Source organism: Amblyraja radiata, chromosome 6 (genome assembly GCF_010909765.2).
Source record: "Amblyraja radiata isolate CabotCenter1 chromosome 6, sAmbRad1.1.pri, whole genome shotgun sequence".
In the NCBI taxonomy this organism is placed as follows: Eukaryota; Metazoa; Chordata; class Chondrichthyes; order Rajiformes; family Rajidae; genus Amblyraja; species Amblyraja radiata.
The window spans coordinates 52,523,994-52,546,667 of NC_045961.1; the positions used below are offsets into that span (position 1 = coordinate 52,523,994).

General features: G+C 42.2%; 1 protein-coding gene across 2 annotated transcripts in view; it reads right to left on the bottom strand.

The window, feature by feature from the left end:
* Window positions 1–310: 310 nt before the first annotated feature.
* flt1 (fms related receptor tyrosine kinase 1) overlaps window positions 311–22,674 on the bottom strand; it is a 135,644-nt gene continuing 113,280 nt past the window's right edge. For both annotated transcript variants that reach the window (XM_033022838.1, XM_033022837.1), the window contains exons 25-30: window positions 22,544–22,643; window positions 20,927–21,032; window positions 19,055–19,194; window positions 17,739–17,823; window positions 14,233–14,327; window positions 311–5,236 (exon numbers count right to left, since the gene is read on the bottom strand). In XM_033022838.1, coding sequence (XP_032878729.1) covers window positions 5,020–5,236; window positions 14,233–14,327; window positions 17,739–17,823; window positions 19,055–19,194; window positions 20,927–21,032; window positions 22,544–22,643 — 743 coding nt within the window. In that variant the 3' untranslated portion in view covers window positions 311–5,019. The remainder of the gene's footprint in view (window positions 5,237–14,232; window positions 14,328–17,738; window positions 17,824–19,054; window positions 19,195–20,926; window positions 21,033–22,543; window positions 22,644–22,674) is intronic.

Consider the following 22,674-nt stretch of genomic DNA (forward strand, 5'->3'; position numbering starts at 1 on the left):
AACCTGTATTGTTATTGATATTGGTATTGATACTAGTATTGGTATTAATATTAGTATTGGTATGGGTATTGGTAATGGGCTTGTGAAAGAAAATAGGTGACAGGGAAGAGAAACAATAGCAGCGAGGGCCATTAAATACTTGCTGGAATTAATTACAATGAATATGATTTACTTCTCTTAAGAGAAATCATTCTGCAACTTGAAATCTTCAGAGAATCTTCAAAGAGATAAAACAATTTATAGCCTATAATATTGTTGCACTACTCAATAAGGTTTTGACACAATGCAAAGGATAACAAAACACAATACATTGGAAAGGAAGTAATTAAACATATTTTATTACTTCTATACAGATATACACAATAACAATCACACTTGTGAGTTCCAAAGAGACACACGCAGAGTTCACCTCATCATCAGTTGGGATAAACAACATTCAACTAACAAAATTTCAGTCAGATGGTGGCTTACACTCTGAGAATATAGTGTATAAATATAAATATATACTGTTCTATTTAGTGTACTAAACTAACGATCATGCATTCTACACAAGCATAAACACAGACCATCTAGGACATGAGTTATAAGTGGTTTATTCTATATTTTCTTATGCCCATTTGCAGTGTGTAAAGGTTCCACAAATCTACCCAGTGAATTCACTTCAGGCAAAGTTCCCAAGAAGGTATCTCTGATATGTGGCCTTGATTAACAACACATCGATTAACAATGTAGAATAACTAGCTGGTTGATGTATAGAAAGCATTTATCATTTTCAGTGCAAGATACCAAGGAAACATAACCTATTTAAGAATTATATTTGTCAACTGAAGATGCTAACTTACAGAATACGAACGGTAATTAGGAATGTTTCCAGCATTTGAAACCACATACACCTGTAATCTGGATGCATTCCAGTTATGTGTCTGGAGCTAGACAGGAGTTTGCCATGTTAATCTGTGTAATGACAATGAAGAGGTGGGTGTGGGACAAAGCCTGGCAAGTGATAGGTGGATACAGGTCAGGGAGGGAGAGTGATTGGCAGATGTGGAGTAAGTGACAAAGGATAGAGGTGAAAAGGAGGCAAAGATTGTCATATTAGAGGTTAAATATAAAGCTGAAGGGAGGGATATAGGTAGAAGGGGATGAGGGAAGGGAAAGAAAATGGAAACAAGGACATGTAGGATGGGGGTGGAGAAGAGCACACAAAGCAGGGGAAAGGAGTAGGGTGATAGTGGAGGTGGGAGATGGTGGAAGAAATGTGTTTATACCGGAATGAGGGGAGGGGGGCTCGGACATGTTTAGAGGGATATGGGCCAAACGCAGGCAGGTGGGATTAGTGTAGATGGGACGGGTTGGTTGGTGTGAGTCTGGTTCCATGCCATATAACTCTATGACTGTATGACTATTTTATTTTTTCGATTTTATGTTAATTGATTGGATCTTTTAAATCTCTTTTAATCATCAATTACATTTTGACAATTATCAGGTCATCAAGGCATAAAGAGGAATCTCAGGCTCCAATTTATCAGTCAACAGCTCATGAACTGCTCTGCTTTGTCAGAGTTATTGCAACAAAGCCTCGAGTTTATTTGGACCCAAGGAGGCACAAGAGGTTACTGCGGCCATGGGGATAAAGGTGTTTGGTATGGGAACTTGCAAGTAGGACTGAGCACCACTGGCCCAAGATAGAGCAGGGAGATTAAAGCTTGTTTGCCCCAATTCCCAACCAGCTGGACTGTTGGCAGTGATAGTCCTCCATTAAAGATGCAAGTGGATCGGAAGCAAAACATCAGGAATAAGATGTTGCATCATCTAGTTGCAGTGAGAATGCAGGTGGGATAACCAGAAAGGTAATGGACTCATGTGGATCATGTTCCAGCAATACCAACTGAGAAAAAAAAATAGTATTTGATACACTCCATAAATAATAACCAGGTTTGCAGTTCCGCAGAGCACCCATTCAATATTAAGTATTAGTTTTTGGATTAAATGGCTTGGGGCTAAGTGAAACTTAAAATATTGTTTGAAAGTAGAAACAAGGAACTACAGATGGTGGATTACATAAAAGGACACAAAGTGCTGGAGTAACTTGGCGGTCAGGCAGCATCTCTGGAGAACATGGATAGGTGACACTTTGGGCCAGGACTCAGAGGCTCAGACTCTGATGGAACCACAAAAATGATGGAAGGGACACAGAAGTTCCCAAGCCACCTACATATGTTAACATGCTGCTCTGCCTCTGGTACCTCACAAGGCATTATTTATGCACGTTGGAACCTCGAGAAATGGCAAACTTCACAGAGATAGGAGCCGAAATTGGGATTGAACTCAGATCTCCAGCACGGTGGGACGGCAGCACTACCAGCTGTGTCACTGGGCCGACTGGCAGCTCAGTGCAGCGCAGGGACCTCAAGTGCTTAGTTTTCTTGAGACAGAAGGAGAAGTTGGCCTGAGCAAGACTCTGGATGAGATGGCTGCATTTGAGGTTGTCGTGGATCTTGTCAGTGACCCTGACCACACACCAGTGGAGCAGTGGATTGCAGAAAGTTTTGCATGTAGTCCAGTCTATCACACAGACCATACTTCACACCATTGACTCCATCCTCACTTCACCATTCTTCAGAAAGCAGCTAACATGATGAAAGATTATCTCCCTGTGGTCATTCCTTCTTCTCCCTGCTCAGAAAGATACAGAAACTTGGAAGCATGCATCACCAGATTCTTCTTCTGAATGGTCCTTCCATATGCTAGGGTACGATCCGATTCACCTCTGCACCATTGCAGACATTGGACTTTGTCTATGGAGCTGATGCCCTGCAATGCCGAAAACTATACTCTGCACTCTGTATCTTCCCCCTTGGTCTATTTATTGTACATGAGTTTGACGATTGATTGGATAGCACGCAAAACAAAACTTTTCACTGTACCTCAGTACACGTGACAATAATAAAGTAACAATAATCCAGGGGAAACAACGGAATGGATTGGAAGCAAATCATCCACCAACCCACAGGACTGCCTAAGAAGAGGAAAATAATACTTTCATTACCCAGACATAAAAAAAGCCTAAAACAGTAAAATTCACACAGTATATCAGATTAATACAACTATTCAGCAGTTTTAACGTTAATTTTATAGTACTAATAAATGTGCGATTCGCGCCTGTGCTATTTTAACTCAATGGCTTATGTTTAAAGTAAGAAATGACAAGAGAGAATAAAATCCCCATAAGTATCTTTCTTTGAGTCAAATATAACATCACTGAGAAGAATATACAATATCAAGTAGGTCTTGTCCAGGTGTTTTATCAGTTTCTCTATTGGTTAGAGTTAGTAGAAAATGACATCCAACCAGTAAAAAAACTTGTCCATTTCTGATTTTAAACTACGTCAAATTTGTAGTTTTGATTTAGGATAGGATTAATAATTGCTTTTGTAAGTGTTATTGCTTGCTATGGTAGCCACATATATTCTAAATAAATGGGCACATTACAGTTAACGGAAATAAATGGGCACATTAGAGTTAAAGGAGTTATGATGCTACTATAACTCAGTTTTATAATTGAGAGAGTTTTAGCACACTTGTCCGTGACTCAATAAGCTGTGAGCCCAGACTAAAGAACCGTGTTCATGGTTTAGACAGCCACTTCATGCAGTACTGTGAGTGTCATATTTCCATCAAAATCATTTTCAGAGGAGATGTCAGACCAAGGCATTATTTACCTCCCTGTCTGTTAGAATGGATCCCGATGCACTCTTTGCAAAAGGATGCCCTCGACAAAAAATATTCCTTAAGCAAAGAAGCAATAAAATATATGAACTGATTATTTATATGCTTGCCATGTTATAACAGTGACGGCGTTAGAAAACGAATTTGCTGGAAGATAGCTTGCAATTCCCTGGGGAAATGCAAGGTATGAACTAATGTACGTTTTTTGTTTCGTCACAGACCATTTTAGGCCTTTTGATTTACACTCAGTAAGTTGCACCGACAAAAGCTATCTGTCACTGGTAACATTTCCACTGAAAGCATAATATTTATGAAATGAGTATTTTAGCTTTATGTTGTCAAGAGGTTTTTCAATGAGCCGTAAATACATTTACATGTACCTGTAATTTAATTTATAATAACGAGGGTAATAAAGAAATGTTACAGAGCCGTAACAAAGCTCTGCCTGATATGCCACAAACTACCTGCAGATAAAGTTTTTCAGTGTCTGGAGTATCAACAGAAGGTTTTAATGCAGTCTTCACTGCTCTTGAAGATGTTTCTAGGATAATGTGAAGAGAACTCGAGAACCAGAGGACATAGATTTAAGGTGAGGGGGGAAAGATATAATATTAATCTGAGGGGTAACTCTTTTACACAAAAGGGGGTGGGTATATGGAACGAGCTGCCGGAGGAGGTTGTTGAGGCAGGTACTATCACAAAGTTTACGAAACATTTAGACAGGTACATGGATAGGACACGTTTACAGGGATATGGGCAAAACGTTGGCAGGTGGGACTAGTGTAGATGGGACATGTTGGCCGGTGTTGGCAAGTTGGGTCAAAGGGCCTATTTCTACAGCGTATGATTCTATGACTAACTCCAAACCTTTTCCCAAGCACATAAGTGCCGGTTGTTATTATACCTAGAAACAAGGAATTGCAGATGCTGGTTTACAAAACAAATGACAACAAAAGGATGGAGTAACTCATTGGGTCAGGGTCCATTCTGGAGAACATGGAAATTATACCTGTCGTACAGTAACAGATTCAGAACTTCCGGCTTTGTGTGATAGCAACTCCATCACTAGGAATGCCTCCTTCACTCAAGGGTTATGTTACCTCCAAATACGATAGCTTATCTATGCTTAATGTATCTACACAAGGTTCTGACACACTTAACAATGAAGGTAGTGGGCAGCACACTTATGTTTTGATATGGGTAACAGCAATGACAATAAAGTTTGCCTCAAGATGTAGTGCAAATCACTGAATATGATGATTTAAAAAAAAATATTGATGGAACAGCCATTTAAACCGGTGGGGAGATATAAAAAGCCAGTGAGTTGTAGTCTGGTGGGGGGATGCAGCAGCTCATTTTTGACTCTAAAGAACTCCGAGAGCAGAAACTGTCACGGGCAGGTGTCTTGTTGTCTTCCTCTTCACACTGGTAACCGGAGCTGTACATGCTCATCCAAATGCTAGCTTCAGATAACACCAACTCTTTGCTTTTGCTCGTTGTTTTCAAACTGTAAAAAAAAGAACAAACTGTTACTGACCACCTCAATGTAAGTATCATGATGTGGCAACAAAAGATAGCAAATTCCTAAAAAAGATGCTGGTTTATACCAAAGGCACACACAAAGTGCTGGAGTAACTCAGCGAGTCAGGCAGCATCTCTGGAGGATATGCATAGGTGATGTTTCAGGTCAGGATCCAAATAGAGTCATGGAGTCATGCAGAGTGGAAATGGGCCCTGTTACCAAAGTTGCCAATCTGACCAAGGTGTCCCATACACTAGTCCCACTTGCCGCCGTTTGACCCTTATCCCTCTAAAAAGAAGGGTCATGACCCAAAACCACTTATCCATGTTTTCCAGGGATGCTGCATGACTTGCTGAGTTACTCCAGCACTTTGTGTCTTTTTTTTGTAAACCAGCATCTGCAGTTCCTTGTTTCTGCTTGGAGATACCAAATTCCTAATGTCTCACTGAAAATACCAAAACAAAATGATTTAGAACTTTCCAATAATAAATTAATCATTAAATGAAAGAATGTTCACAAACATTCCCAAATCTTATATAATGTTTAATGTTCAGTAGATGCTTTCAGAATATCACCTAGTTGCAAACATGAATTTCACAGTACCTCGGTATATGTGACAAATAAAGTACCAAACCATACCAAAGGCAAGGTAAATATTCAGGTAATATCCTTTGATTGCCTTTTCTCTTTAATCCATCTTGCATAGAATCACAGAATTATGGAACCCATAAGACCATAAGACATAGGAGCAGATTTAGGTCATTCGGCCCATTGAGTCCACTCTGCCATTCAATCATGGCGGATCTATTTTTCCCTCTCAACCCCATTCTCCTGTCTTCTCCCTATACCTTTTGCTGCCCACACACCAGTCACATGCTAATCCCATTTGCCCTCAAAGGCCCCATATCCCTCTAATCCTTTCCTATCCTATGACCTGTTCAAATATATTTTAAATATTGTATTACTATGTGCCTACACTGGCTTCGCAGGCAGCTTGTTCCAAGTATTCACCACCATCTGTCTGAACAATCTACCCTTTAAATTTCTCAGCTTTCGCTTAACCCATTGCCCTCCAATTTTAGACACCCCTGCCACTGGAAAAATGAACTATCTTATTTATACCCTTCATAACTTTGTAAATCTCTACACGGTCATCCCTGAACCTCCCGTATTCCAGTGAGAATAAAGTCATCCTATCCAATCTCTTCTTATACTGTAACTACGGCCCTCTATTCTAGGCAACATGGGTGAGAGGCGGTACACGTCTGTCCCGTACTCCAGGCCAATAGAAAGTGGCTCATCATGGCGACCGCTACAGAGAATAGCGGCCAGTTATCCCAGGCCAACTGGCAAATGCTGGTGCTAGGACATTGTTATATTTAGACAGAATTCTCACTTAGAGGCGTTCAGTCATAATCCGCCGGATGGTGGCTTCGCACCATTCACTCCCCAGACGAACAGATACAGCAATTAAATAAGAAGTGTTGCAATTTGGGAAGTTGAATGTATGGGGAAAATATACAATTAATGGCATGACCCTTAACAGTAGTGCTGTACAAAGGGATCTTAAGGTTCAAGTCCATAACTCCCTGAAAGTGGCAACACAAGTAGACTGAGTGGTTAAGAAGGAATATGGTATGCTCATAGGTTGGGGTGTTGTATAAAAGTCAGAAAGTCAGGACTTGGTTTTGGCTGCATTCGGAGTTTTGTGTGCAATTCTGGTGGTCCCAGTACAGGAAGGATGTGGAGGTTTTGGAATGATTGGAATGCAAAGGAGGTTTACTAGAATGATTCCTGGATTAGAGGGAATTAGCTACGAGAGGTTAGAAAGACTTGGATTGTTTTCTCATAAAAGCCGGATGTTGCAGAGAGACCTGATAGAAGTATATAACATTATGAAAGACAAATAGGGTAGACAGTCAGAACCTATTTCCCAGGATGGAGATATCAGGTCTTGCCACTGTACAGGTCATGTGCACCTCCTCCAACCTCATGTACTGCATCCGATGTTCCTGATGTGGCCTCCTGTACATTGCCGAAATCATGGGTAGACTTGGCCAAAGAATTAACATCAACCAAAGATAAATTATTATTATACATTAATACTACAGATGGATGCCCAGACACTTTCCAACATACAATAGACAATAGGTGCAGGAGTAGGTCATTCGGCCCTTCGAGCCAGCACCGCCATTCACTGTGATCATGGCTGATCATCCACAATCAGTACCCCGCTCCTGCCTTCTCCCCATATCCCTTGACTCCGTTATCTTTAAGAGCCCTATCGAACTCTCTTTTGAAAGCATCCAGATAATTGGCCTCCACTGCCTTCTGAGGCAGAAAATTCCACAGATTCACAACTCCTTTGGCCCCTGCTCCTGGACTGCCCCAACACCGGGAACATGTTTCCTGCCTCTGGCATGTCCAATCCCTTAATAATCTTATATGTTTCAATAGGAACTCCTCTCATCCTTCTAATTTCCAGTGTATACAAGCCCAGTCGCTCCATTCTATCAACATATGACAGTCCCGCCATCCCTGGAATTAACCTCGTAAACCAACTCCCTCAATTGTCCTTCTGTAACAGAATGTCCTTCCTCAAATTTGGAGACCAAAACTGCAAACAATACTCCAGGTGTGGTCTCACTAGGGCCCTGTACAACTGCAGAAGGATCTCTTTGCTCCTATACTCAATTCCTCTTGTTTCTTACTATATTGGTTCATTGGTGTAAGGTTGATGTTGGAGGTGAAGTTTTTACTTGTATGAGAGAACATTGAACTCAATTAACTCTGTTACCCATTGATTTCTCTAATTTCAAGTAAGCCTTACTCTCTCCCTCCGTCCCTACCCCACCGTGCTGGAGATCCTGCTAGTGTCACTGTTCATATCCCTTTGTTATCACCTCCTCCACAGCCAACAATGGACCATTATGGGCTCGTTGGTCATTGGTGCGGGAAACTCCGATTTGTTCTGTATCTTCTCATTCCTCTGGTTTCCCTCTCCCCTGACTCTCAATCCGAGAAAGTGTCTCGTCCTGAAAAGTCACCTATTTATTTGTTCCAGAGATGCTGTGACCAGCTGAGTTACTGCAGCATTTTGTGACTATCTTTGTTAGAGATCAGCATATGTAATTCCTTCCTAAACATTCTATTCTATTTTTGTTGGGGGTCATGGGAGTGGTGTAATTGAAATCCCTTCTCCTGTGGTGTGAGGCAAACTCAAAGCCAAAACTTGGAGGAACAAGTCTGCTGCAGAGCCAAGTGCAGACTTGATTCCAGAAGCCAAGGAAGAAGACGGGAAGTTCGCAGAATGTTTTCCACACATGAAGCTAACAGAAGAAAGGCTATCTGGAATTGCCATTGAACTAAAATTTCACTGTACCTTAACTGGTGCATGTGGCAATAAACTGACCTGAAACTTTGAAACCTTGAATAATGGAGGCGAGGTCATGTGCTTTTGAACAAAGAACACATTGCAGATTACCATCATGACATAAATAAATGTGGTGATAGGGATCCATCTGGTGCAGGACTCTGATCAGGACTCTTGGTTTGCAAATGTATGTCTTCTGGTTTGATGTCATCTCTCTTAACTTCCTTAGATTTTGGTTTAGTTTAGAGATGCAGCCTTATCTGAAGGCTGCCAGAAGATACAGCGGGATATAGTTCAGCTGTAGAAATGGGCGGAGAAATGGCAGATGGAGTTTAACCCGAGCAAGTACGAGGTGTTGCACTTTGGGAGATTGAATGATAGGCGAGAGCATATAGTTAAGGGCAAGACCCTTAACAGCATTGATGTACAAACCTATATTGAAGCAAGTTCATAGCTCATTAAAGGTGGCTGCACAAGTAGATAGGGTGATAAAGAAGGCATGTGGTATGCTTGCCTTCATTGCTAGGGGCATTGAGTACAAGAGTCAGGAATTCATGATGCTCCCTACAACTTTGGTTAGGCCGCATTGGGACTATTGCATGCAGATCCTGTCGCCCATGACAGGAAGCTTTGGAGAGGGTGCAGTGGAAGTTTACCATAATGCTGACTGGATTAGAGTGTTTCAGGGAGTGGTTGGATAGATGGGTTGTTTTCTCTGGAACATTGGAGGCTGAGGGTAGACTTGATAGAACTATATAAAATTATGAGAGGCATAGAATCTTTTTTCCAGGGTGGAAATGTCCAACACTTAATTGCAAAGTTCCAAAGTGAAAGGGGGGGAGATGTGCGGCGTGTGTTACACTGAGGGTGGTGGGGGTCTGGAACACATTGCCAGTGGTGTTGGTGGAGGCAGATACGATAGTGGGGTTTAATAGGCTTTGGGATGGGCACATGGAAATGGAGGGAATAGAGGGAAATGGATCATGTGCAGGCAGAAGAGATCAGTTCAGCTAGGCATCATGTGCAGCACAAGCATTGTAGGCCAAAAGGCCCATTCCTGTGCTGTACTGTACTGTACAGTGCTGTACCAAGTGTGAAGAAGGGTATCGACCAGAAACGTTACCCATTCCTTCTATCCAGAGATGTTTCCTGTCCCGCTGAATTATTCCAATATTTTTTGTCTATCTTCAGTGTAAACTAGCATTTGCAGTTCCTTCCTAGACTGTGCTGCTCTATGTTCTATACAGCATGGAAACAGGCCCTTCGGCTCATCGACTCCGCACCAACCATCGATCACCCGTTCACATTAGTTCTATTTCATCCAATTTTCGCATCCACTCTCCACACACTAGGGACAATTCACAGAGACCAATTAACCAACAAAACCGCATGTCTATGGGATGTGGGAGACAATCGGATCACCCGGAGCAAACCATCGATGTCACAGGGAGAAAATGTAAACCCCACAAGACATCACCCGAGGTGAGATCAAAGCTGGGTCTCTAGCTGTGAGGCAGTAGCTCTAACACCAATGCCACTGTGCCGTACCTTGTTGGAAAATGTTAGCAAATTAATGCTATTTACTATTTAACGCTGTGCGCTTGTTTTACTTAGGTCGGTTGCAGTATGCTGATCACATTTTACTCATTCTTTTCCCAGGTCTTTGTCATTCAAATTATACATTGGGTTGAATCATGCTCAGTGAAACTTGCCTCCACCCTAGTTTCTCAGAATCACTAAATCCTGAGTCATGGCCTTAATGCTGTAATCCTGTAAAGGCAGTATACAGTGAGTAGTGATCAGACCTAGTTCTGTCAAAGGTTTGTTCCACTGATTTCAAAAATATCTCTAATTAGTCACCACTGGGGGTGTGTGGTGGGGGGGGGGGGGGGGGGGGTGGGGGGTGTGGTAGGGGGTGGTGTGGGGTGGGAGGGGAGATGTGTATGTGGGCGGGAGGTGTTTGCGAGGGGGGGGGGAGTATTCAGTATTCAGTATTTACTTTAATGTCATTTTAACTGAGTACTTACATACACAGATGAAACAAAAAAATTGTTTCTCAATCAGTTCCCATCAGTGCGTTTAATAAAAACAGAATAAATACATATAGCTTTAAAAATTAAAATTACCATATCTAAAATAGGCCTAAAAATTGAAATAAAAACAGACCTTCAGACCGAACAGTGGCTTTGCTTTGACAGGTGCCTAGCTGTCAAAGTATGGGCGAGGTTAGATGTGTTGGTGTATGGTATATGGGGAGGGGACACAGTCCGTTAACCAGTCTTATTGCCTGTGGAAAGAAGCTGTGTAGCATCCTGTTGGTTTTGCAGCTGATGCTCCTGTACCTCTTCCCAGATGGCAGAATGGAGAAGATGTGGTGTGATGGATGATAGGGGTCCTTGATAATGGAGATGACCCTGCTGATGCTCCGCTTCTTATAGATCTCCAACAGGAAAGGGAGTGGGGCACCAATGATCCTGCTGGCTGTCTTCACTATCCTGTTAAGTTGGTTTTGCAGCTCCCAAACCAGGAAGTGATGCCGTAGGTCAATATACTCTCGATGGTGCCCCTGTAGAAGGTCCTTAGATGAACAGTAGGGAGACCTGCTTTTCTTAGTCTCCGGAGGGGGTGGAGCCGCTCCTGAGCTCTTTTGATGACTGCTGTGGTGTTGGTCGTAGAGGTCAGGTCATCCGCCAGGTGAAGTCCCAAGAACTTCACATTGCTGACTCTCTCCACAGCAGCGCCATCAATATGCAGCGGAGTGTGATGGAGTTTTCCAGCCCTCCTGAAATCGATCACCATGTCCTTAGTCTTTTCCACATTGAGGGTGAGATTGTGAGATCTGCACCACTCCGTAAGCAGCTCCACCTCCATCCTGTACGCCGACTCATTGTTGTCACTGATGTTGCCGCCACTGTTGCGTCATCAGCAAACTTGTTGATATAATTATTGCTGAGTCTGGCAGTACAGTCATGAGTAAGCAGACTGAACAGCAAGGGGCTTAGGACACAGCCTTGGGGTGAGCCAGTGCTCACAGCGATGGTTCTTGATGTCCGACTGCCCACCCTGACTGTCTGCTGCCGTTGTGTCAAAAGGTTAAGGACCCAGTTGCAAGTGCCAGCGTCCACCTTCAACAGCTTCAGCGGGCGGGAGGAGGGATGTGGGGGGGAGGGTGGGGGGGTGGGGGTGTGGGGGAGGGGGTGTGTGTGGGAGAGGGGTGTGTGTGGGCAGGGGCAGGGTTGTGAGGGGCATGTGGGAGGGAGCGGTGTGGTGGGGGAGGGGTGTGGGGGCAGGGGGCGTTGTGGGGGGAGTGGTGTGTGGGCTGGCGGGAGGTGGGGAGTGGTGTGGGGGGGGGCGGGGGGGAGAGCGCTCGGAGAAAAGACGGGGAAGAGCCATGGATAGAGTGCAGTATCACGGGGAGGGGGGCAGGAGCCAGCGAGGTGGTTGGCGAAGCGATGGGGACTCACAGCGGGCGCTGGCTGCTTCGCTGGTTGATCTCATCCGCCGGGATCAGAGGCTTCGCATTCCGTTTGGCGACATCGGCACCAGCTCCGACTCCGCGCTGGGCTGTGCTGGGCCGGGTTCAGCTGAGCTATGTCGGGCTGGGCTGGGCCGGGTTCAGCTGGGCTAGGTTGGGCTGGGCTGGGCCGGGTTCAGCTGGGCTAGGTCGGGCTGGGCTGGGCTGGGTTCAGCTGGGCTAGGTCGGGCTGTGCTGGGTCGGGCTGGGCTGGACTAGGTCGGGCCATTTCCGGTCCCTCCCTCAGAAAATTGTGTCTGGTTGGAGACCTACGCCGGCCACCCAGAGCCTCCCGTAGCTGCAGTAAAGACGCAATGGCGCAGGAAGGGGTGGACCGTTCCGCGGAGTGACAGTAGAAAGGATCAATCGGCGCGGCGCTGAATAGCAGGAGAGGCAATCGATCTGCGCACGCGCGTTTTTTAAGATTTTTAAACCCTCATAATGCTTACCAGCTTCCACCGATTGGAACAAAACTTGGTGCAATCGCAGTACAGGAGAATGATGAGTAAGCTGGCGAAAAATCATAGTGCTATCGCTTACTGTTTTTGCGCAAATAGAATGGCTGCCAAACCGGAAGATAACAAGGTCAGAGTTTTAGTTATGTATAGATGATCAAAAAAGTGAATGAAATAAAAATAAATTAAACATAGAATGTAGAACAGTACAGCATAATGTCCTTGCATAATGTCTGTGTCTAACATGATGCCAACCAACTCCTATCTGCCTGCACATAATCCATTCTCTGCATATCCATGTGCCAATCCAGAATTCCTCTATCGTATCTTGAGGAGTACTCTAGATTCCTAGAGTATCCAGGATACTACCCCTGGTTAGGACAGGAGTTTTACATGAAGGGTGGTGGGTATATGGAACGAGCTGTCAGAGGAGATAGTTGAGGCAAGTACTATCATAACATTTGAGATATTTGGACAGGCAGAAGGATAGATAGGTTTAGCAGGTCCAAAACTAGAAGTAGAAACAAGAAATTGCAAATGCTCGTTTACACAAAAAAAGACACAAAATGCTGAAGTAACTCAGTGGGTCTGGCAGCATTTCTGGAGACCATGGATAAGTAATTTCAGGTTGGGACCCTTCTTTTTAGAGGGATATGGACCAAACGCACGCAGGTGGGACTACATAGGGTAATGGGTGTATGGAACCAGCTGCCAGAGGAGGTAGTTGAGGCTGGGACTATCCCAACGTTTAAGAAACAGTTAGACAGGTACATGGATGGGACAAGTCTGGAGGGATATGGACCAAACGTAGGCAAGTGGGACTAGCGTAGCTGGGACATGTTGGCCGGTGTGGGCAAGTTAGGCTGAAGGGCTAGATGTGGCATGATGGTCAGCATGGGCAAGTTGGCCAAAGGGCCTGTTTCCAAGCTGTATAGATCTATTACAACAAAACTGACATATTGTTATGCCAGGGTCCAGTGTGCAGGATTATTTACTGAAATATATATGCGAACAACAAGTACAAAAGTGAAACAAAAATTGAACCAATCTTAAAGAAATACCTCTTTCCCTTTAATTCCAATCTGTCCTTGCCATGTTTAACTGCTGTAATCTTTAAAAGTTTCTCTCTGCACGTTATTTTGTTATTAAATATTCATGTGTGGCACCTAGTTGTAATTAAATAGCAAGCTACTTTTTTAATTCATGCATTGCAAATAAAGTAAACAAAAATATTTTTGGAAACAGGAAGAATTTCAATTAAAAAATTTGCTAGCATTTATATTCTAAATTTTGCAATCTAATTAAATTGGAATGAATGACACAGACATCAGATAATTAGTGTGTAACTCGTAAAAAGGTCAAGATTTACTTAAGAATTAGCCTGCTGCAGCACATTTGCTTGGCCCTCATTCTTGAAATGATGTTTATGCAGCACAAATTTACTCACAACTTTAAAAAAAAAGCATTTTGCCATAGAAAGAGCTTCCTACTTAATCACTTTCCGGCATATTTGGAGAGTGCCAAACTTCATGTAGTCTCTGCTCCGATCTGTTGCGTTTTTAAGCCATGTCTATTTTTTTCCTGGTTCCAGTTTCCTGTTATAATTACTGCTTTTGACAAATATACTGTGTCGATTTACCCAAAATACTGTGGACACATCGGCTTGTTGTTCATCAACACCGGGTACTTTAATTCTTCTGAAGCTAAAACCATTCCACTGTCAGTCTGATAATCCTAAAAAGACAGGAGTAAATTAACCCAGGATCGATACCTCATTTTGTTATAACATCTGTAAACCATTTAACAATTTGAAGTATGATTTGTTCACTCATGATAATAACTCGCATTTAAGATAATGGTTTTGTATCAATCTGGAATTGTAGGTGGGATATATTGTGTTTCCTTGCCTCACTGACAAACATCCCTATATTGTTTCAACAATTATAAATTAGCAAATGTAAGTAAAAGTGAGTTGAATTGTAAGTGAAGCATTATTCATGCATATTCCCGAAAGAAAAAAGTGTAATGTGGATAATGAACAAGTGGATAACGTGGATAATGACTAAGTACGCACCTTACTTACATTAGGCTTGTATATAGTAAATGGTAAAGTCAGTCGTACAGCATGAAAACAGGCCCTTCGGCCCAACTAGCCTCAAGCTGACCAAGATGCCCCATCTACTGTACATTAGTTTCACCTGCCCGTGAACTAAACTTTTCCTTTCCCTGTACCTGTCCAAACGCCTTTTAAGTGTTGTTATAGTACCTGCCTCAACTACCTCCTCTAGCAACCTGTTCTATATACCCACCATTGCAATGTCATTAAGTTATTTATTACTATCACAAGGTGAAACTGATCTTAATAGAAGTCATTATCGAGGGTTTTCTATCTCTGTCCAATTGTTTCCAAAATTATTCCTGAACTTATTCCTCCACAATGTAGACAAGAAGTGCACTTCAATTGTTGATTATCTTATATGGGGGAGTTTTTCAATAAAAGTTTTAACATTGCATTTCAGAGCTTGAGCATGTGACCATTTGGCTAATACAGAAACAAGGAAATGCAGATGCTGATTTACACAAAAGGACACAAAGTGCTGGAATAAATCAGCAGATCAGGCAACGTCTCTGGAAAAAATGACGTTTCTTATCTATGTTCTCCAGAGATGCTTCCTGACCTGCTGAGTTTAGTTTAATTTAGAGATACAGCGTGGAAATAGGCCCTTCGGCCCACCAGGTCCGCACTGACCAACGATCCCCATACATTAACACTGTTCTACACACACTTAGGACAATTTACATGTATACCAGGTCAATTAACCTACAAACCTGTACGTCTTTGGAGTGTGGGAGGAAACCAAAGATCTCGGAGAAAACCCATGTGGTCTCAGGGAGAACTTACAAACTCAGTACAGACTTAATCATCATACTATTTAGTGTCTTTGCATCGTTTCTTGGATGGCTCATTTGCAGACTGGAAAATACAATCTCTGCAATCTTTCCTCGTTTTGCATAAGTTGACACTTTCCACGATGCGCCAACCAATTTTTAGGACGTCGCGTAAATGAGGCCCTAGTGGGACAGGCCGTTAAGGATCAGTCTCAGGGCTCTTGCCTACACAACGTTTTGCTGGCCAAACATTCCCTTGCATCTTGACAACGCAAACTTGGAGTGCTCAAGTGCGGTCTGCCCAGAACACTGCACAATTTAATCACAGCTTCTTCTGACTGTAGACTTTTCAGGATATTTTGCTCTGGAAAAAGGTTTGAGTTGTTTTACTATATTTTAGTGGCACAGTGGTGCAGCCATAGAGCCGTAGCGCCAGAGACCCAGGCCAATCCTGACTATGGGTGCTGCCTGTATGGAGTCCGCACGTTCATCCTGTGGCAGCTGCATTTTCTAAATGGCTTACCCCTTATTCTTAAACTGTGGCCCCTGGTTCTGGACTCCACCAACATCGGGAACACGTTTCTTGCCTCTAGCTTGTCCATATGCGGGCGACTATATCAAGCAAATAATTTCACTGTGCTTTCATTCCATTCCATTCTCCTTGTCGGCAGACGGTCATCTCCTCCTGCCTTCCACTTCCCGAAAAAGTAAGTACAGGTGGGAAGTCACCACAGTTTTGTGGATGTAGGGGACAAAACATGTACGTCTAGCATAGACTAAGCATATTTGCAAGATTATTTGGTGTACTGTGTTCAGTTTTGGACACCCAGTAATAGGAAGGATGTTGTAAAGCTGGTAAGAGTGCAGAGAAGTTTTACAAGGGTGTTGCCAGGTCCCGAGGGCAGGGCTCTGAGGAGAGGTTGGGCAGAGTAAGAGTGCAGGAGGTTGAGAGATGATCTTATAGAGGTGTATAAAATAATGAGGGGAAATAATAAGGTGAGGGCACAGACTCTTTCACCCAGGGTATGGGAATCAAGAACCAGAGGACATAGGTTTAAGGTAAGAGGGGAAAGATTTAATAGGAATTTGGGGGAAAACTTTTTCATCCAGATGGTGGTAGGTACATGAAACAAGCTGCCTGGGGAAGTACTTGAGACAGGTAAAATAACAGCATTGAAAAGACTCTTGGACATGGACCTGGATGGGAAAGATTTAGTGGGATATAAGCCAAATGGAATTAACTTAGATGGGGCATCTTGGCTGTGCTGGGCTGTGAAGAAGGTCAGTTTCCATGCTGTATAACTCTATAACTCTATGATTCACTACATATTTCCCAGACAATTATACATCATTGCCACAAGGAGAACGATTTAATATATATGCTGGCACAGTCATGAGTAATAATGACAATTATTTGTACATGGATATCATCCTTGTTACATTTTGTCTACTCATATCTACTCCAATTACTAATTGGTTTGGAGGAGGTTGAACAGCTAATTTAAAAGGCAGTTCAGGCAGTAGTTTTCCTCCCATTCCCCTTCCTCTGTTCTTTTCCACGTGCATATCCTTTGATTACCATTTCCATCATTAACCTGCCATCCCCGGATCATTGTTATGTCTGGTTCAGTTCCTTGTGTATGCCATTTTACATTTCTACCTTGTTTTTATAATTTTGACTACAGACTCCATTTGGTCCCATTTTGACTGACATACATTACATTTTGAGAGGCTAACTTGAACATTCTTATTCTGAATTTTGTTGTTGGTTTTATAGAACATGCTAGATGTTGTTTAATATGGAGATCAAATTTCTTACAGTTTGTAGAAAGAATATAATTTTCAGAAGTCAAAAGTTTCAGAACTTTTGAAGTTGAAAATTAGGTTAAGATAAAACTTCATCTGTTTTAATCAAACCTAACTACAGAAGCATAATAATAATCCATAAACTGCAACAATGCTAGGGCAGAAATCATTTTCAACTAGATATATTTATAATCATATTTGATTTGATTTATTTCTTTGTTATCAAAGCATAAGGTTTTCAAAACGCAAAGGGAAAAGGGAGAGACTTTTTACATCCCCAAAAGAGTCAGAGGGAAACCAGAAGTGATTCGGTAAAGTTTGTCATAACACCGCAGATAACATCTTCCATTGTAATATGGGGAAGGATGCTTGCAAAACTATATTGTAAGTCTTAAGTTTTGAAACTGAGCCAAGGCTATCAAACAATACACAAGTCAGAAGAAAACTTACATCTGTTAATGTTGTAAGCTCAAGTGGTAACTCTTCAAATGTCTCCAAATCCTGTGGCCGTTTGTTCATACGAGTGTTAATATATCTGCAGTAATAGCAACATTACAATTAAAGTGGGGCTGCATGTCAACTTTTCAATAAAATAAATTCTGCTTCTGAACTATTGGTTCACTAAGATAAAACAAGGATTTCGAAAAGACAGGTTTGTTTTTTTCCTTACAGTATTCGTAGATTAAATTTTGAAAAGTAAACTGTTACAATTTTGCTCAAGGTGTTTTGGGTTTTATAGGGATTGCTTTGTTTAATATTGAAATCAAATTTGTCTTGCTATATTTACTTACAGTTCGCACAAACAGTACAATTTGTTTCTGAAGAACTTTTGATGTTAAAACTTAGATCAAACTTTGTTTTATTAAACCTATCAGCGGTACTCAATCAAAACGGATGGTGTCCTTGTTATATTCGTGAGCCTATTAATGATTCTTTCTGTATGCGGACACAACTTTTCCATACAATCTGGCTTTCCTGCCTTTTTTTTCAATCTTCCTTCCCATCAGCAATGCAATAGGCAACTTAAGATGTTAGTAGACATTACATTTCCCGGTAGTTCTTCTTGAGTTACGCATTTACTCAGAGTTTTTTTCAGGGATTAAATGATTGTACTGAGTAGAAATAAGGAATTGTATATACTGGCTTACAAAAATGGCACAAAGTGCTAGATCACCTCAGTTGGTCAGGTAGCATCAACTTTTTCGAATCAGGGCGCTTTTTTGGACTGGGCCCGACCCAAAACATGACCCATCTATATTGTCCAATGATGCTGCCTGACCTGCTGAGATACTCCAGCACTTTGTGCCTTTTAATGATTGCATAGATTCATGTTTTTCTCGGATTAAATAACTACTTAACCCCGTTTCATTGTGCAAATTTCTTATCAGTTACCATTTGTAAATGTTACAATCCATTATTAGAAGTTCAAAAAAGATAATTATTTCTGCTTCATGCGAGAGAACCCTAAGTTGAGTTCATTAATCTTAGTTTGTCCGATCTTTATATAGGCCCGGGGGTTAAATCAGTCTTGAGCAGAATCAGCATGAGTTTAATACTGCCTTCGCTCTTGTTAAAGAACAGACGTGGGAGATGTCGCAAGTCGATAAACATCGTAGAACTGAGTCAGAAGCAAGCTCTAGTTCTGGAGACTTGAACAAAGCACTCTTTGTAAATTAACTCTGCAACTCATTTCAATGTCCGTCCTTTTGACCAAATTTTAAGTAAAGACTTAAATTTTCCAGATAAGAAAAGTACCCAAAACTTACCCAAAGCTTCCCGTACATTTATAATTAAATTTTGAATTCTCCATTTCTTCGCCCAAGCACGAGTCTGATGATGTTGGGACTGAAAAATTAAACCTATTTGATACCAGCATGTCTCCCAGCGGGGTGTAGTCCTTTCCATCCTGCCAATCACAACATATCTACATATTACTAAAATTCTCACCTTGTTTGTTTCTATCAATCTATCTCTGTGCACGTATGTGATCCCGGAACTACGGCAAAATGGTACACGATAGTGCTAACTTTTTTTGCACCACCCTATTCACAATTGTCCTGTGGTGCTTTGTGTCAAGTTTCATTCAGATTGATGTTATATTTCACAAGTTATTTCACATTTTTTAATTTTAAAAATCCAAATTTGAGAAATAAATCTTCCCTCTGCAGCCTACCAGCTACGATGTTGCAATCCTGGGATACTCAGTCCTGCAATGTTGCAATCCCTTTTTTTAATATTCCTGGCAGCAAGTATATTCCTGGCAGCATATTGTGACTTTAAAAATATTTTAGTCACAATATACTGATTTTTAAAAAAAGTTTAATATGAGGGCGGGTGAATAAGGCGAAATGAGCAGCCCCTGCGCAGTTGGGGACTATGGGCGAGTGGTGGAATATTGCATTGGAGGAGCGGGTTGCCTTGGGGAACCTGTTGCGTTGGGGGACCAGGCATCCCGTGGTGGCTATGGGCGAGTGGTGGAATATTGCGTTGGGGAAACGGGTTGCATTGGGGGACCAGGCCTCCAATGTGACAGGGACCCAATGGGTCCCACTTGAGATACCGATCAAAATAGGCCCTTCGGCCCACCGAGTCCACGCCGACCAGCGATTACCCCGTCCACTAGCACTATCCCACACACTAGGAACAATTTACAATATTCTATTATCTTACGCTACAAACCTGTACATCTTTAGATAGTGGGAGGAAACCGGAGCACCCGGGAAAAACCCACGTGGTCATGGGAAGAATGTACCAACTCCATAGGGACAGCACCCGTAGCCGGGATATCTGGCACTGTTAGGCAGCAACTCTACTGCTGCGCCACCGTGTAAAATATAATGATGCTTTTAAATATAATGATGATTTAAATGTTCTATTTTGCAACCGATAATAATTTATGATGATACTATTCACCAATAGCACAAATGGGAATGCAAAACCCGCAGATGCTGGAAAACCAAAATAAAAGCAAAACCAGGAAATAATCTGCAGTCCTGCAGCATCTGTGGAGAGAGAAACAGAATTAATGTTTCAGGTCACCGAAAGAACATTGACCGGAAACATTAACTGTCCTTCCTTCTTCACAGACCTGCTTGTTTTTTTCCTTCATTTTCTGTTTTCATTTGCAATAGCAGCTCCTTGCTGAGGCCAGCAATGAACTGAAAGGAACTATGTTCTGTTTGGGGAGGAATCAGAACATAAAACATAGAACATAAAAAAGTACAGCACAGGAACAGGCCCTTTGGCCGATAATGTCTGTGCCAAACATGATGCCAAGATAAACTATTCTCATCTGCTGCTACATGATCCATATCCTTCTATTCCCTACGTGTCCATATGCCTATAAAAAGCCTCTTAAAAGCCACTATCATATTTGCCTCCACCACCATTCATAGCAGCTGTTCCAGGCACCCCCAACCTTTAAACTTTGCCCCTTCACCTGACAGCTATGCCCTCTTGTTGTTGATTTTTCCACCCTGGGAAAAAGATTCTGACTGTCTACCGTATCTATGCCTCTAATAGTTTTATATACTTCCATCAGGTCTCCCGTCTCCCTCTGGTGTTGTGGAGAAAATAACCCGAGTGTGTCCGATCTACGCAACAGTTTCTTAAATTTGTTCTTCACGACTCCTTAATACCTGCTGAACATTTGCTTGTAATAAATCTCCGAGTCTCTCCACAAGCTTTGTGAAAGTTGGCCGCTGTTTGGGATCACTGTGCCAGCAGTCGAGCAATGTTTGGTAGCTGGAACAGACCCAACAAATATTTAGCTTCATTATGTTTATTTTTAACATTTAATGGCAATGTAAAATTAGCTGTAAACAACGTCTATAAACATCACACCAAAATCAATTTAGTTTTACACAAGCAATCCCTTTCCGATATCCCAGAAATGGAGTTTCATGGCAAATTGGTTGTAGTCTTAATTGAGATTCTCAATGATAGTTGGAAAAAATAGGGCATACCCCTATCAAACAAGGCAACAATAGTCACCCAGATTGCGTTGCTATATTTGGTGCGAAATTCAAATAAACATAGCTACTCTGACCCTCAACTTTCTTATCCACCTCTGATTCATATCCTTTAGTTTTCCTGACCAACAAAAATCCATGCTCCATTGATTATTTTAAAACATCTGCAATTTTACTACATCTGTGGAATAAGCTCTCCTTCACATCTCAGCTGAACGGCTCTAATTTTACGTGTAGGAAAGAACACGAAGGTAGACACAAAATGCTGGAGTAACAGCGGGACAGGCAGCATCTCTGAAGAGAAGGAACGGGTGACATTTCGGGTCGAGATCCTTCTTCAGGCTTCAGGCTCTAATTTTATCATGTGTTCTTCCTCTGGACTCCCCCATTGAAGGGAACAGAAGAGTGGACTTATTAACAAATAACACAGCACACACGAGATACTTGGACAACAATTTTAAATATGAGACCAGCAAGGAAAATGTTGCATGGGTCAAGTCTGGAGCAGATGTTTTTCCTGGCCACTTAGGAGAGAAAATTAAAGTTGAAGACTGCAAATACTGCAGAAGGGGATTGAAAATGTGACAGGTTGGCCTTAAATTCAATTTTAATGACCCTTCAGCAAAACACAAAGTGCTGGAAGAACTTAGACGGTCAGGCAGCATCTGTAGAGGGAATGAACGGACAACGTTTTGAGTCGGGACCCTACTTCAAACTCCAGACGTAATGCCCCTTGTCTGATTTTCATCAAGCAGGCAGGAATACACTATCCTGCCCCACTTTTTCCTTTCCCCTCCCCCTCCCACTTCCCTTCTACATATTCCTTCCTCTGGCTTCATAATTCACTCTTCATCTCTCCTCATATCACAGCCTTTAGTCTTCTTCTGATGTATTGTCTTTCTGCTGACTGGTTAGCATGCAACTAAAGCTTTTCACTGTACCCCAGTACCTCAATAAACTAAACTAAACTAACTAAACTAAGTAGATTTCTTTTTTTTGCTCACCCATCTGTATATCAAACTACCTCCTCATCTGTATCTACCTATTACTTGCCTGACTTTGTCCCACCCCCACGTCTCTTCCAGCTTTCTCTCCCCTATTACAATCAGTCTGAAGAAGGGTTGTGACCAACAACATCAGCTGTCCATGTTCTCCAGATAAGCTGGCTGACCTGCTGAGTTACTCTGGGTTATATTTTATGACTTCCAGCATGACAGAAGGCAAACTACCTGGGTCTTGACTTTTTAAAACTAGCAATTGCTTTGTTCCTGTCAGCCAGCTTACATTTCTGGAGTTGAATAGTCGGGAGCTCGCATCCTTGTGCCCTCTTTTAATCTTCGGCAAAATTCCTCATCGATCTGGACTCCTGGGTATGGCGATGCACCTGGATGAAACATGCAAGTAAGACTGTGTTT